Source organism: Lepisosteus oculatus, chromosome 1 (genome assembly GCF_040954835.1).
Source record: "Lepisosteus oculatus isolate fLepOcu1 chromosome 1, fLepOcu1.hap2, whole genome shotgun sequence".
NCBI lineage: Eukaryota > Metazoa > Chordata > Actinopteri > Semionotiformes > Lepisosteidae > Lepisosteus > Lepisosteus oculatus.
In genome coordinates this window covers 25,666,946-25,684,511 of record NC_090696.1, presented here as the reverse complement: position 1 = coordinate 25,684,511, position 17,566 = coordinate 25,666,946, and the positions used below count along the sequence as shown (strand labels likewise).

Here is a 17,566-nt window from a genome sequence, read left to right as displayed (position 1 = left end):
GAATAGTACAAACAAGATACTTTCATGCACAATGTCACCATTATTTCAGACTACCCATTAATCTTTTCCATTCCATGTTAGGCTCTTGCAGATCTTGCCTAAGGTGAGAATTCTCCATTTACTGTCAGGCTAGACTGTACAACATGGTAGGAAGTTTCTCAGCTTCAGCACAGAATCAAACTGCATGCGAAGATCAAACCAAGCATGACACACCTACGTTCTGTACTCCACAGTATGAATTTGACTGAACTGGTCAAATGGAGAAATGCCAGTACAGTTTCCATCACACGAAACTCCCACACATCCTCCTGTGGAGAGCAAAGGTATCAACAAACATTGAAAGTGCAAAATAAACACTTAATCTATTTCCAAGACAACACAAGTTTTCCATGAGATGTGAAAGCTATTTTGCAAAGGAGAAACCAGCAGATGAATACAAATCTGCCATCAAGAATGCAATTACATTCCACTACAAAAGGAAAGCTTGACCTAACCAGACAAGTGTCAAATTTTACATTTACAAAAATATATAATTCATATAGGAATCTTATTTATTATTTGTCTTATTTGTAATCCACTGTTTGTGATTCACTGTTATGTGCTACACCAGAAAGAGAAGGAAGTGTCAGTCCCTGGTTGATCCTTGTGTGTGTTTTGATTATTGATGCCAGCACACAACTTAGCTGCCTGGCAGTTAAGGATACTATCGAAACATTTTCTATAGAGCTCAAGAGGAGTTTGGGTTTTGTCCAGGTTTGCTTCACTGTATGGATGAGGAGCACTGTGTTTTTCCTTACAGCAGTGTCTGTGTGCCTGCTGCCTGAGATCCACCTGTTAGACGATACCAATTCCCCTATGGAGTCACACACTTATACAAGTGAGGCAATTAAAGACTTTGCTAAAAGATACAACAGTGGTGCTGGAATTTCACCCCATGACCTTCCAGTTACAAGTCCAGAACCCTGCTGACTGTTCCACAACGGGGTGTTCTTACCTTCTCAGTCACCAGCTACCAGGACCAATTTTGTTTAATGCCAGTTTAGAATTGCACAGGACATTGCATGGAATTCCAAACTCATTAGTTTACTGGAAAGCTAAGAATCAGTAGAGTCATTAATTTTTATCTTATACATATCTAATAAACTCTCACTACCCTGTTTCAGAATAAAGGCATCATAAGCGAAGCCACAGGTTTATTAATATACTTCTCAGCAATCACTTTTCAGTTTTTTGGATACTTTCTTATAGAAGACAATCTACAGAAAATCCACATTTTAATCAGGGTCCTCCACTTGTTTTTTTGCTTTGTATCTTTTGTTTTCATTTGCAGTGGCACATGGGTTTAACTTTTCCAACTATAAATGGAACATCAAATCACAGCTGAAGTGCTATACATATAATAAGCCACAGACTCCTAAACCAGGAAAACACTGAAGGGGGTATCGTTCATTAAGCCCTAGTACTTGCAGATCAAATTTCAAAGCAATAGTACTAATTAAATATGAATAGACAAATAACACCCTGTGCAAAAGAAGCAGGATGGGTTAGCTAGTGTACTAAAAAACCCACTCCCAAAACCAATGGCAAGTTTCTAATCTTTTACATAGCCTTGCTTTGGAAATACAACGTTAGTCGTAAATTAAAAAACAATCTGTGTATGGTGCTTGCGAACAGATCCGTAGCAGAGGTACATTTGTGCTTCTTTTGAATATAAGAACATATCTAAATCAACGTTTGCCGTCATTAAATGAGAATTCAGAAAGAGAGCAAGAGGAGTGTTGAATTGAAATCTCAATCTTAAGTGAAATGCATCTGAATGGGATTTCGTTGAGCCTGGGCTATCTTCACTTCCCTTTCACAGGTAAAGCCAGTTACAGTAGCTTCATATTAGAATAAACAACATGCCTGTTTAGCTGCATAATTAATGATACTCCCTGATCTTATCCCTCCACAAAAAAAACAGGAAACAAAGTAACATTGGTCACTGGTGATACCCTGTTTAAAGGCACAGTATCTTGGAATTAAAAGATTATTAGGCAGCTTAAACAGCGGTCAGTATCCTGCAAGAAGACCATAGGAACACAGCTCAGTGGCCATGGAGATAATATGTAGTGGGCATTTTCCACATCTTCTAAAAGACCAATGACTGCATTCTTTGTAATGGCTGGAGCAGTAAAAGCACCTTACCTTGAAAGACGCTGCTCTGGTTTATTTCTTTCAGCACGATCTGCAGAGAAAGGGAAAGCGCATTAGCCAATTCCAAACAGCTGTTGAAGTTAACACTTTTCACTGCTTCATGCTGTGCTGAAGAAGAAAGAAAAGTTCTATCAAGAAAAGAGGAATAAGAATGTTGGGATCCAGAGATGTAAAAAATTATTGGCTGATAAAAAAGGGGAGAACTGTATGTAATTTATGCAGATATTAATGAAAGAATTTATGAAAATGTAAATTCTGAAATGTTCTTCTTTTTATAAGAATTATTGTAGTTAAATTAAAACTGTCAGACGTCTAAATGAGCAAAAGGTCTCCTCTCATTTGTACCTTACTTATATTCCCCATGAATTGGTTTACTTTATTTGGTTTATCACTTACACGTTTTAAAAAAAAAGTTGTTTTTTGGCCCACTTACTTTCAAATGAATGCAATCATGTCTGTGACTGTCTTGTGCTACCAGAAGCAAGGTGTGTTTACAAATCATGAGAATACTTAACAGTTGCAACCGCCACAAAATAAATAATAAATAACAGGCTGCTTATGCATCTGGGACTCTACTAACCACCTGGAATACTGTGCTCTGTATTTTTCAAAGCCTCAATCTGCCACAGGAAAGAGACACAGACTCCCCTGTATGACTACAATGTAACATTATCAACACACACTTATCTACAATCTACTCTAGATAAACCACTCACTACAGGAATATTGCTAAAGAAATGCTATGAAAACATATTCCACACGTTGAAATGTAACTTCAAAGACAACTAACACAAACTGAGAATTGCATTCTTATACAAATTATATAAGCCTCACAATTTAAACATGGTGATTTTGTGGCCCACTTACATAAAGTATGTGGGCCAATATCAGTAAATCGAGTAAATGTTTTCTACATTTAATCACAACAAAAATACTAAACATTTTTATTTTTATTATGATGTGTTAACTGACTACACAAGATTTGTTTTTGCATATTTGTTCTGCGCAGCCACAATTAAGGAAATTATTTCAAATAATTTTACTTTGATTTGTTTAATATCAAGGAAAAAGCCAATGGACTGCATGTACAGTATATATTGGTTACAAAGACTGTGTCAATGCCCGGAACTGTTACAAGCTGTACTCATGTAGAAAGAATAATGAACAAACATTACAGGTACAAATAACTACTATCTTTTCCCTCCTTCCACTGACTTCTGATCAGCTGGTGTGGGTGAAGTGAAATAAAATTGTTCTTGAGAGGCAGTGGAATGGAAACTCAAGCAAACCCTGGTATTTGGGTGTTAGCCAGTGCAGGATAACTGTTGTCAGCTTGAATTTTAACTACTTGGAACAAGTAGGGTTACATTTTAGAATAATGAATGAATGCAAGGCTCACATTTTTTTAATATGACTCTGCACTTTGGGAACCTTGCAAGAAACTGAGCTGATATATGAATCGGGGGATAATTAAAACCAACTTGCAAAGAAGTTCCAAAATAAAATTTTCCATTCCAAAGGATTCACTCTGTATTAGTTTACAACTACAACTGACAGGTTAGGATCTGCTTCATGCCCAACATCCTAAGAATATTTGTGAGATGATCGTCTCTCAAGGTTTTATTAGTTATAAATAATAAATCTGTCCATTTTACATAAACACAAATTTGTCAGAAGTATTTAACCATTGCTTATAATGATTGCAAATTATTGTAACAGGAAATCTCAGTCGTTTTTAGCTTTGAATTTTAATAGATCCCTCAAATCCAGAATTTGTCAGTCAACAGTCAAAATTCTAGAAAACATACAAGCGTTCTGGAAAACAAAACTTATACAGTATTCATTGTTAAATTAATTTGTGAAGATTCTTCTTCAGAATAATGAGGGAAAAAATAATTTTGCTTTATGTAGACAAATGATCACCCTTTCTTTTCTGTTACTATCTCATTGAGATTGTGCTACTGTTAGTATTTAAAACAGGCTGAAATGACACTGAAAAGGGTTTTAAGGTCAATATCATCAGTTCTCCTTGGACTTTATAATATGGTACATCATCCAGGAAGATCATAAATGCAGCAAAGCATTATATGCACACAGCACACAGCACACATACAACTTACTGTAGACTGCACATGCTCTACTCCTGCAGATCTTTTGGCACTAAAGCCCAAGACAACCATTTCCATTCCAGCTCCACTTAATCACCGCACACCTCCAACTGCTCCAGACAGCTGTATGCAGCCCTCCCTGCTGTGGGGAACATCTGCGATCTTTAACCTTTGTGACATATTCTCTGGAATAATTTCAGGACCGTCATGGATTTCTGGAACATCTTGCATGCCTTTAGATGAGCTCACTAAATGGCTTATTCTTTGCTGTGTTTGTAATGCACCTTAGAGGCAACAGGCCACACCCAATGTTTAGCTTACATCTGTTTCTTTGTTAATGCGGTACAAAAACTGCATCATGCAAATCATCTGAGAATTTGGTGCCTAAGGACCCTGATGCAGATGTAATGATTTCTCTTCAAAGGGGGTATAAGGACAGTAAAAACATATGGACATGTAGCATACAGCTTCTTATAAATTAATACATAATTAACAACTGGGGAACAAACAGATTTTAAAAAGGAATGCACTTCCAACTAATATTTTATTAACACAACAGAAATCCTAATCTACAGCACTATACCCATGCACTGGACATGTCCGGAAATGTATCATTTTCTTAAATTTTTCTTCAAAAGACCTAACAATAATACAACTGTTCTATTCCTTCTAAAAAAAGATACTTTAACTTTTAAAAGACTATTCTCTAATGTGACCAAACATTAAAACTGGCAGTAAAAAGCAAATCCTACCTTCTGTAGTTTCTTAAAATGTCTATGTGGCACTGTCCTCAAAATCCTCCAGTCCTTTCCATGTTGTGGCAGAGTGTGTGGCAAAAGACACAAACGCCAGCCCAGATGACAAGGGCTTAGGAGAACGTTCCCTCTGATTGGTGAGCACACGCAGTAAAATGTGCTTAGCTGGAATGTGGCAGTTCAGGAAGTTCTGGAACTACTGCCACCATTAGGTCTTTTTAAAGGGAACACAGAGCCGAGGGATGTGGGATCACAAAACAAAAGGCGAAACAAAATAGAAGACAATCACCTTTTATCGTAGTGCCTTGTTTTCTAAAATGACATTTTTTAGGTGGGGGCTAAATATTTTCTTAATGGTTTAGCACTTTTATCTAAGACACCAAGCTCATCTTTCGGCAAGCAAACTCCGTTCCAGTTCAACATGATCAGGTATAGACTTCTGCCCATCTCTAGATGTCACACCAGCATTTCTGTTGTCAAGTTGCACTGAGAGCAGGAGTGAGAGGCACATCAGGTTAATCTGGTTTACACAGCAGAAGTACTGTATCTGGATAGCTCAGGTTAACACATCCAAACACTTAAGAAAGGGACTTTCAATCTTAAACCAGATTGAACATAGCATTCCATTACTAAAATATCTTGACTGAAGAGCCTCACATACTAAGCAACACATAAGAGAAAGGTTTATTTTCTTTTTGTTTAATTGAGTTGTGGAATTTAAACTATGGTTTATGGTGTCAGGGTCTGTAACAATTTCTCCAATCAAATTGCATATACTCTATGGGTTCTTAAAATTGTGCACTTCCAACAACAATTCTGTTTAAACTTTTTTGTTTGCCATTGACTTCCGGTACAGATAGAAATAACACTTTCCCAACTAAAATAAATAAAAAAGAAAATGTTGATTCTCTCTTTCTTACGAAGACACAATACCAAGTGCATCGGTATTAGAACCAAACATCTTAAGTTGCTCAGAACTGGAGGCACCTACACACTTTAAACAGACCATTAGTAACCTTAATACACAATTTTTTAATGTTAAGAGTTTTAAGGGCAAATAATGATTACACAGTGGAAACCGACATGGTACATCTCAGGTAACAAAATAAAAACCTTCATCTTCTATTCACCCAGGTAACTTGAAAACTTTAAGCTAGACAGTCTAACAGCATTTGAAATAAAGAGTGAATTAAAACAAGTGTTTAACCTTTAAAGGCCATTACTGTATTGCAGAACTGAAACAAGCTTTGCTTTTATTGAATTTCTAACAACTGTTTGAAGGAACTTTGATTAAAAAGGTGATTAATAGCAGGAAGCTTTTTCCTTGCCTCCAGCAAGAGGGTGTTTTGCATTTATTTTGTGCTTTTGCTCACTCCATTTCTTCATCTTCAGTCTCCAGATCTCCAGTCTTAAGTGTACATACTCACTTCTAGTGAAATACTGCCCCAGTGAGGATTTAATTGCGTGTCAAGGCAGGTAAAGGCTCAGTCCTGTCACCTTGACTTGGATTATCTTCCTAAAACTAGAGTAATGAAAAACATTCAGAAGAATGACACCGGTTATATTCTTCCACTACTTTTAAAGTGCACCAACTTGGGAACACAGACGGAACGAAATAACACATGGTTGCTATACTGCCTCCACAAGATGGGAAAGTTCACATGCTTAATCAGAGGTGAGCTGTCAAAGAAGATGAAGCCTGACTAGCCCTTAAGTACTGAAAGCACAGAAGAAACAAATATCTGTAGGACTTACATTCCAGGATTCAAACAAACAAAAATTGCTCAATTTTGGTTTATTTCTAAAGTCCTCTACTCTAAACAAGCTGAAAACCTCCATATATTTCATACCATACAGACTCCCACAAGCATAAGTACACCAGATGATCTCAATATTTATTTAATGAAAGATATTCCAGGAGATTGCTGTGGCCTTTTCACCATGCGTGTCAGATCAGATTACTGGTGGATACTGTGGCTTAAAAAGACAATAAGAAATAGCTCCTGTTTTATATTCAGGATGCAGCTAGTTTTCAAATACACTAAAACTTATAAGAGAATGATATTCAGACGATGTCCTGGATACTCTACGGATGTTTTATTTAGGGTACGTTTACTCTGGCTCACCGTATTTATTCTGAAGGACTGAAATTATCACTGAACTCCCTTTCCTTCAAAAAGAATTTGCATTTGCATTATTGACCCTAAAAAGCTTGTGACAAGTATGCTTCAATGAGATTTTAATTAGATGTAAAAGAACAAGAAAATGTGCTTTTATCACAGAAAAATAGAAAACAGAAAGTGATTCAGTTACAGGGCTTTCTTCAGGTGTGACCTATGACAATATTCTCTCATACCTAAAGTAGACTCTACAATCAAAGCGTTTTGCTTCTCCTTTCTTATTTTCAGCGTGGAACTACCCTTTCCTTGATCCTTTGCAGCCTGCACACAGACAGCTCCCTACTCAAACATCTGTAATTGGATGTGCCACTCGAGCACCACAAAAGCTCATCTGATTCTGTTTGACAGTGCGATTACCATTTCATAAACTTTTAAAAGAGACTAATATTTTTTATACAGGGCAGTAATTGGATCAATTAAAAGACAACTGGATTATAAAAAGATTATTCTAATAGCTGCTTAAGGGGATACTTCTGATTAAGTAGCAACAGCTGTTAAGGGACATATTCTTGACAAGAAGATAAAATACATCTCTGTTGCATCAAGTAGACCCAAAGCTGTGGAATAAATTCTAGCCCTGAGGATTGTGGTCTAGCTGTGCAAATCACAACATACAGTTTTCATTATCTTACCATTGCATGGCCTATTAGCCATTTTGGTTTCTATATGGTCACAACATAGACAGCCTCATTACCGATTATTTTCAATATGAGAAAGCTGTGGTCTTACTTCCTAAAGATGTTTGTTACAGCCTTTCAATTAAAAACCATGCTTTTCAGCTTTGGGGTATTTTAGAGAAACGCTAAACCCAAGGAACAAGATGAGGAACCTTCAAAGAATTCGTTAAAACTTCACAGTAAACGGCTCACTTGAAAAACAAACCTGCCATCAGAAACCAGAAAAATAGTATACATTTAAACTCAGATAGCAATCTCTCACAAAATAGTGATGCAGAAAACTCACATTAGCCTCTGAATGCACAATCTCCAGTTAGATCCTCTGTACAGTTGCAGAGAGTCTACATTTTCTTGCAGTCATATAATTTCAGTGTTTTCAAAGCAACTGTGATACTGACCTATAACACAGATAAGTGAAAGCTAAATAAAATATTTTGCTCTTCTTTCCGACTAAGAAAATAGTTTGAATTTCATTGTCTACATTTAAAAGGACAACAAACTTTAACGTTCTCAACAATGTTCTATAAAAGCAAGTACATTTGTTTTAATTACAAAGTAACCTAATGCACCATACGTGTTAACTTCACAAACCCTGGAGCTCCCAACACCCCTACACATAGCACTCTAATCTGTTTGTCTGTAAGGTTTCAATAAAACCATCTCATTAATTGTGCAGTTAATCAATATATTACACAATTCCACTCATTGACAGTGTAGTTAACATATAATATATAGTTAATGTATAGATTTACAGAATCCAAGAGTTGTAAAAAATACATTCTGACACACTAAAAAGTATAGTAGCTGTTCTGTGATAATCTAGTCTTATACTGCATTCAAACTCTAAAAGCACCTTTCAGGTACATCTTATTGAACAACACAATCCTTTGTTGTTTCATGAAACATTGCTGTGAAGCTGTGCAGAATAGTAGTTAGGGATCTGGACATAGAGCTGGCTTGGGGTTTAAATCTCAGATATAGGCACTACAGTATCTCTGAGCAAGGTTATATTATTTTAAACAGTAATATTAACAGTAGTAATAATATGACACTTTTACATCTGTACAACAGTATGTGTAAGTACTAAACAGAATAAAATATCAGAAACATTACATTTATCTGTAATATCACCAAAATACCTGGCTCACCTCAAGAGGTGGGAACTGTAATGGGAGATGCCTGTTGAATGCTGGTAGGCATCAAGGTTTAAAGTTACTCATGAACCTGTCACATTAAAATACTTTTAGAGTTTCACTGCTTTGAAATAAAAATATCACACAGAACTAAACTTAAAGGTAGGATTTGTAATTCGGTCAAATGAGAGAATTGGTCAAGGGTCTGAATTTTTTTTGCAAGGCACTGTATATACTGTATGAAAGCACAAGACTGATTTAAATGCAATGGATACATTATTAAAATACAGTTGAATAACCTTGGAAAGGATTTGTTCTAGAGTTTCACAGCTGAGGTACCCGAGTACAGACAGGTGTGTGCCCTGGAGGGTTTTAGAGCCAGCTGACCCAGAAGGTTATATGGCCCGACTCATCCATAGGACCCTTAATACTTTTTTTAAATCAGCATCCCTGACGTGAAATTCCTCTATATTCACTTTTGATACAATTACTTACAGGCATACAAAAAAAGCTTCCATCTTTTAAGGAAAGGGGTAAAGGTGAAATGGTACACACTCCATCCTCCTAAATGTGGCATTTGCTTCACAGATCATTACTATTCTGAACCTCCTTTTAAAGACTAGGTTTTGAACAACAGCATCCTTGATTAAAGAACTTCATTCCTGTTGCTTTTAGAGGAAAGGATAATAATAATAATAATAATAATAATAATAATTGCTTACAGCGCTTTTCTGGACACTCCACTCAAAGCGCTTTACAGGTAATGTGCAGCCCCACCTGGATGATGCGCCAGAACGCTCACCACACATCAGCTATCAGTGGGGAGGAGAGCAGAGTAATGAAGCCAATTCATAGATGGGGATTATTAGGAGGCCATGATTGGTAAGGGCCAAAGGGAAATTTGGCCAGGACGCCGGGGTTAGACGCCTACTCTTTTCGAGAAACACCCTGGGATTTTTAATGACCACAGAGAGTCAGGACCTCGGTTTTACGTCTCATCCGAAGGACGGCCTGTTTACGGTATAGTGTCCCCGTCACAATACTGGGGCATTAGGACCCACATGGACTGCAGGGTGAGTGCCCCCTGCTGGCCCCACTAACACCTCTTCCAGCAGCAACCTTAGTTTTTCCCAGGAGGTCTCCAATCCAGGTACTGACCAGGCTCAAACCTGCTTAGCTTCAGTGGGTTGCCAGTTGTGAGTTGCAGGGTGATATGGCTGCTGGTATCAAGGGGGTGTCTTTTCAGGAGCTAAAACACAGATATACTGTATAACATACAGTGAGAGGTCTTCAAACCCACACAAAGCCATTCTTGGCGTTTAAAATTCAACAGGTGCTTCACTGATAATTGAAAAATTTAATCAAATGCAGAAGGGTCTCCACATGTACAAATATAACATTCACAAATTTGCTTATTCACGATTTGGTCCGGCCAAAGAGCAGAGCAGGGTGAAACCGAGCCAAAGGTCATTAACGGCAACGTTCAAATGAACTGTGTCACAGATGAGGATGATGATGATGATGATGATGATGATGGCAAGACCAATCTAGCTACTGAGTGAGCCCTTCCAAGAACCCACTACCCGGCATCTGCAAATGCAACGTGGTCTTGGGTTTACAGTATATACTGTAGCAAACGAACACTCCCTGTTCTGTTGGAGGTGCGAGGAATGACTACCATATGTTTTTGATCACTGTTGTTTCTATTAGTTGATCACTTTTAAAATAAAAGTTAACTTGCAGCCAATACAACACTACTTTAACTGTCATATAAGAGAGGGTGTTTTAACTACACATACTACAATATGTAACAGTGTAGGGTCTTGCTCATATGAGAATTCTGTTCACGATGGTTCTCTGCACCAAACCCTCGCAAAATATACCCTGTACATTTCGACCAAGCACTGTTTTGATCGCATACAATACATACAGGAGTAATCCTAGAACACACAATTAAAAATATTAAACATATATCCGAAAAATAAAACTTAACTGGTTTTCATTTTGATTATACTTCTACAGGAAAGGAAAGCTTACATTTTCACATTGTGACTATTAGAGTTTCAAAAAATAATTGAAGCTGCTGAATGAGTAAAGTAAAATCCTACACTTTTTGTCCGATAACTGAGATGTAGCTCAGAGTCAAAGACGGAGGGTGCTCATTCACACTTTACAGAACCAGCGTGTGAGACAATGAAATGCAAGGCAAGTTTGCTCATGCTTGTCTATGTGATACCTGTATGAGCCTCTCCAATAGGGGAAGGCCACGAGGAACACAATTGTTCCTCTCAAATGAGCACTGGAGGAAAACGCAGCAAAAAAGGATTCAAATAACAAAACTGCGATATTAAAAAACAATGCTTCCAAACAGGTAGCAGGCATAGCTTCCATTACAAATGCCCAAACACTTCTTGTAACCTTGTTTGAGTTGTCAGCATGTTATGGAACGTTTCCCATATATCTTTATTGATTTCCTGACAGCTGTGACATCCTTCAGATTCACCCCCATTACACTGGGTTCAGGTTTTTCCTGAAATACAACACTAAGTCCAGGAGGAATTGGATAGTGGAGTCATAGCCCTTTACTGTTTTTACAGTTTGCGTTCCTTAAATTAGAGCCTTTTTAATCCCTAAACAAATTGTGTCTTCGTTGTTTCTTCAAATGAATTTTGGTTCTTTGGGGAGAATTTAAATTTCTCAACAAAGTCAACAAATCAAAGGATGTTATAAGAGGGAAGAGCAGATCTGCTTTTATACTTTCTTCAGAAGAGATTTTCTCTATAACCTACGTACATTTAATCCTGTTAGCAGTCTGCTCTCTTTTCAGCTGAGCTCCAGCGACACACCTGGTGTTTTAATTTGAAGCTGAATCAGTAAAAAATTAGCAGTAACAAGCAACTGAGACTAATATATTTAATTGGCACAGCTCTGAAAGCAAACTCTACTGCTCCAAAAAGCCTTAACCTATATGTTCCCACTTATTGAACACCTGTGACTACTTAATTTTTCTAAGAAAAAAACAGTTCTCCTTTAATGCAAATGTGTAGTTAGGCCTGTAAGTCCTTCCATTGTTCATTCTGTGCACACTGCTTAGCAACAAGAATACATGTACAATACTCAGATGAATTATGAAAATTCAAAGATGTTTTGAACTAAAAAGTAGCATTGTTTACTTTTTGTGTCAAAAGCTGTGTCAATAAAGAAATTAACATACTTTATTTCTCCTTATTATCAAATTTAGTACTGAATAAGAGGTGGCTTTGAACATCACATTTGCTCCTGGCTGGAACTGGATTGAAAGCAAGGCAAAAAAAAAGCAGGAATAATACATTCCAGTGCATCACTCATTGTGCTATTCTCTCAGGAACTGATTAGTCTGAATTTTCCCATTACTCTGTCTGCTCCCTTGATAGTTCTGGTTACTGTACACTCCTCTTTAACATCTTAAAAGTCTTTTCTCAACCAATATTTTGTCTAATTTCCTATATCTGTATAGGATCTTGATTGCACTAATTCTATCATATTTCTCATTAATTTAATCTTTATTCTTCTTGAAATATCCCTTTTAGCCTCCTGTGTATAGTATTTGCCTTGCTTTTGCATATGTACTGCTAGATCTTTAAGCTCTGTAACAAACATTTTAATTGGCATCACACTCGTTCTCAGCATCGCACCAGTCTCCATTAATTAAAATCACTACTTTTTGAAAGTCTGGATCTGTCTGGGTCATTTGTGTTAGCCCAAAACAGAAACAGGGCTCCAATGAAGGAGCAACAGCATAACAACCACGATTTAAAAAAATAAACATAAATCAAAATATTAAACATTGTTTTCCCAACATAATAATGAAGGCCTGCATCTGTTGCCCGACACTAGGAGAAATCCTCGAAGCTGTCAATAACATTTAAATCTTCCATCATGAAAGTATTTAATCAAAAACCTCAACACAAAAATCATTCCCACCTATACCCCAAGAATGTTTTTAAGATGTTTTAGTGACTTGACATTTGGGTAACTGAACGATAATCCTTATTAACTGGATTATTGTGGCTTATGTTCAGTACTTTCTAACCTTAAATTTAGCATAGTCTACAATTTCTAACCTTAAATTTAGCATAGTCTACAATGAAGTTAGTTTTTTTTGATTGTCTCTGTGCAACTTACAGCATTGTTTGCACACGCCCATGAATATCTCAGCATGAGTAGAACTTTAAAAAACCATTAGCATAATGGAGGCTAAATGAGAAACACATGCTTAATTAGAAATTACCTCATCAGTTTTAGTTGAGAGCAAACAGCATTGTTACTACACCCTTACATATGTATTTATTTTTGGAACAAGTAATAGGTTTATTCCATGCAGGAAAAAAACGGAAAGAAAATGTTTCAGCTGTGGAGCCTTCTTCGGTTGTAAGGTGTATTTATTTTAGATAAAACTGACTTCAAGGGTACTGATAGTACACCTTCAGCTTTGCTTAAGCTATTGGAACCATGACATGAAGAAAAACGTAATTTAAAATAATTTAAAGCTACAAACAGAGCCAAAATACCACTTGCTTTCACTTTTTCTTTGTTGGAATAACTTAACTTTCCCGAGTTATCTGAGAAAATACAGTGCAATCAAAACAAACATGCATTATACATCCAAAAGCACTGATCCATTATGGATCTCACAATCTCACAAAAACAGAAATAGGTAAAATAGTAAATGTTAAAAGCAGAAGTACCTTTAAAACAATCTACAGTTTGTTCTGAAAAGGTAATTTTAACTTTGAGATGGGAGCTGGAGCTGTAATAAAAACACAGGAGCTCAGGTTGTGTCCCGCCTTTTCCTTTTGTCAAGAACATATTAAAATACTTTAATTAGGATATAAAAGAGAATACTACTTTCTGCACACTTAATATTAATGCAGTAAAGATCTTCTCAGTCAAAACGGCTCATAAAATGTGCCGAGTCCTTATTTTGTCATATCATCAGTCAAGCTCTGTTTAAGGGAACTAGGCACTTCCAATAGTGTTGATGCTTTCTGATCCCGGAGTAATGCTACCCAACACACTGTAGCATAAAGAAAAAGTTACAACTGGACAATTGTCTTGGTACAGAAATCTAAATTAGTACTGTATATTAAGTATGTAATTAAGAGTCTTACTTGTACTTTTCAGTGTTTGTTTTTACATGGGTTTACCATGACCAATCCTTCATTTCCGGTAACAGTCCAATCTTTTAGTAGCTGACACATCATGATTAAGCAGATAGTAAGAAAATGCTCTTCCATAGGAGCTTAGAGGGTTTTTTTTAATCCATTTAGGAGTTGCTCATCGCTTAAATTCCAATTTGATTGCCAACAAGTCTGTTGTTTATAAAAATTACAGAATTAATTGTACAATTTCAGCTTCAAGGGTTGTTCAAACTGTTACAGATTTAAAGCTTGAACGAAGAAAGAATGGTTTTCACTTGTATCGGTGCAATTGTGAAAGACCACACATAACGAAATTTCCCTTTCTGTTTAATCAGCGAGCTAAGATATTTCTAAAGAATCACTTACCTTTTTTCAATTTCTGCCCCTTCAATAAATATAACATACAATCCCAATAGTTAGTTCCAGCTGTGAATTAAAATTCTTGCTAGTTTCAAAAGAAACGAATTGCTCTGATTAACTAAAGTATTAACATTGAAACAACTTGTCAGTTTATAGGTTTCGAAAACGATTCAGCAGCAAAAGTTACAAAGAAGTTCAAGAACAGGTGTTCTGTTTTTTTCTCCTTTCATCTGCAGAAGCAGGCCCCAGGAAGCAAATCTCGGTGCTCTCGGGTTTCGGCACCTGTTAAACATTTCTTCAAACAGCATTTTAGCTTACTGCTTGTGTTTCACAGAACTCCCTAAATCTCCAAAGCCAATTACGAGGTCAAAAGTGAACTCCTTTGCGAAAGTTTACTTTCACAAAGTTAACGTCCCTCGTGAGTATTCAAAATCTGCACTGTTTAATATCACCTGGAAATGGTGCGAGAAAATGTCTCTAACGCATTACATTATATTCCTAAAGATTTTTTACCTAGTATAGGTAGGGCAGAATCCCATTTCATAATATTTTGTTGTTTCGGCGAAAGCTTTTTTATAGTTCGAACTTTCGGGTAAAACTTCACCCAAACAACACACGAAATGATACCTTACTTAGCGGTGATTCATGAAAATCACATACTGGAGAAAACGTGGGCAGAAAACCGCAAACAGGTAAAATACTATGCAGCCAAAAGGTGACGTAGGTGTTATTTGAAATCATATCGTAAAAGATAACTCCCTACACACCTTTATTTCCAGGCTAAAGGTCTGTATTTGAATAAAAAATAGTCCTGGTTAGATTAGGAAAGGATCAAGCAACTTTTCGGCTGTTGAGCCTTCTTCGGGTTTCACAGGCGAAACGTTGCGTTTTCTTTCTTCTCTTTTCAGCATTAATAAATAAAACTATAACGTGTTCTTTTGCAGCCTACGCATGCTGACGCAGCTACCCACCTGGTTAGATTAGGCTGATCATGCAGCCCGTTACACACTGAAGACGTAAAAATACAAAAGTCTCCCAAAATTGTCAAAAGATCACCGAGTTTCCCTCCACTTAATTATTTGTACTATACTTTGATTAATGAATATCTGCTGTCCTTAAATTTTTTAAGTTTTAGATATATTTTCCACGGTATCTAGTTCTAGTTCGTTTTGCACGACGTGGTGAGTGCGTGTGCTAATTAACAAGAGTTGTCTTTCTTAATTTCCATTAACACCATAATTTGTTTCTTATCGTGATGAAAGGACAAACTACTAACGCTTCCTGTACACATGAAGGAAGAAATCCCGAGAAAACAATCCCATTTCTGCTTGAGGTGTTGAAGTTACCTGTTGCGGCATTCATCTGTCCCCTTCTGTTCCGTCTAATTCCGGGGTCCCTGATCTCTCTCAACTCCTCCTCTTCTTCTTCCAGCCAGGCTTCAGCCATCAGAGGAAAAACCGCATTAAAAAAAAGGGCAACATAAAACAAAAACAAAAGCCCCTTCTCTCAGCAGCACCGGTCTGATATAATCTGACGAATCCGCTGAGCAAGCGGGGAGCTCCGGTCTCCAAACAGTGTAGAAGGCGCAATAAGCCCAGCGAACTCAAACTAGGGGGAGGAAAAAAATGCACTCGAATAAACGAGAAAAAAAACAAAAATCAGTACGTCGGAAACTAATTCACTTTTTTTATTATTATTATTTTATCACCGACGTTTTGCTGGTGCTGTTTAATGTCCACTTTCAAAAGGTAACACCATCGCGGTACAAAAAAAAGCACATCTACCTTTCAACACTTTCCTAAATATCCCTGCGTCAACAGGAAATCCATCACAGCAACGGCAGCTGTAAAACAAAAGGAGGTGGTGCTTTCGGTGCCAACAGGGGTAATATTGGATGGATTTAAGCAGAAGTATTTGTTGTTACAGCACGGTAAAAAAATGGAGATATTTTTACAGATGTGTTAGTTATATATTCGTCCGGCAAAGAGGTGTTCAATGTAAAAGACAAAGTGCAGAAGAGTTTTTTTTTTGTCTTGCCTAATCTCCCTTTGCCATATCGAAATCGGAGCAAACGGTGTGGAAAACTCACGGTTAAAACTTAGACCTTTGTTGCCAAAACTGCGAAACTAATCCTGCATCGACATTTCGAAGAAATTGTGTATTGTCAATACAGCGAGACAGTACCTCCGCCTCGCAGCGCAGTTTTACGTAATACTGTCGACTGACAGTGCAGAGCAGGTTCGTACAAGCAGAGAAGACAAATTTACTAACGAGAAGGAAAGTTCAGCTACGTAAAAAGTAAGGAAAAGTCATCCGTAAAACCCTTTAATTTTGAGTATAGAACACTAAACATAACCCATTTATATTTTAATATAAACACTTGAACAAACACATTTGTGTATTTGACAGTTTTTACAAAATATGTTCTATACAATTTCTCCCCATGAAGAATGAAAACCCATCTTGCACCTGAGAAATCCATTTCCAAATGTATCGGCACAGATTGAATTACACGATGTTATTCGTGTAGCAGTCTACTGTTAATGATTACCAGAACTGAGTATAATTATTTGTTAGTAGTTCAGGTGGGTAGCTCCACGGCGGTTCTGTTTTCTTTCTTCTCTTTTCAGCACGGAATAAAACTATTACTTGTTCCTTAATTATTTGTTAGATTAGTTTCTAAGTAAACGGGAACTAAATGTTGCTACTGAAAACATTTTATTGTTGCGTGTGCCAATTAATTTATCAATTAAAAAGTATATACATTTTATAATTTAATGCCATGTAATGTCTTTATCATTTGTAAAGGCGCCATGAAAGTGACTTTTTTCTTACATTAAACATGTTACTAAATCTAAAAATGAATAATTATGGTTCCACGATACATTGTTAGACAGGTAGTCTCAATGACGGCATGTATATCTTTAGAACGAGGTGTTAACTGTAATGGCATTGGGGTTTTATCAACTGTTTCTGT

General features: G+C 36.8%; 1 protein-coding gene across 7 annotated transcripts in view; it reads right to left on the bottom strand.

Annotated features, from left to right (window-relative positions):
* sh3d19 (SH3 domain containing 19) overlaps nucleotides 1-16,778 on the bottom strand; it is a 39,648-nt gene extending 22,870 nt beyond the window's left edge. For 2 of the 7 annotated variants that reach the window (XM_069188392.1, XM_069188405.1), the window contains exons 1-3: nucleotides 5,057-5,279; nucleotides 2,188-2,227; nucleotides 214-308 (exon numbers count right to left, since the gene is read on the bottom strand). In XM_069188392.1, the coding sequence (XP_069044493.1) occupies nucleotides 214-284 (71 nt within the window). In that variant the 5' untranslated portion in view covers nucleotides 285-308; nucleotides 2,188-2,227; nucleotides 5,057-5,279. Of the gene's footprint in view, nucleotides 1-213; nucleotides 309-2,187; nucleotides 2,228-5,056; nucleotides 5,280-14,595; nucleotides 14,845-15,935 lie in introns of those variants that run through there. The other 5 variants (XM_015344583.2, XM_015344584.2, XM_069188395.1 and 2 more) reach the window with 4 other exon arrangements.
* Between the last annotated feature and the right edge of the window lie 788 nt (nucleotides 16,779-17,566).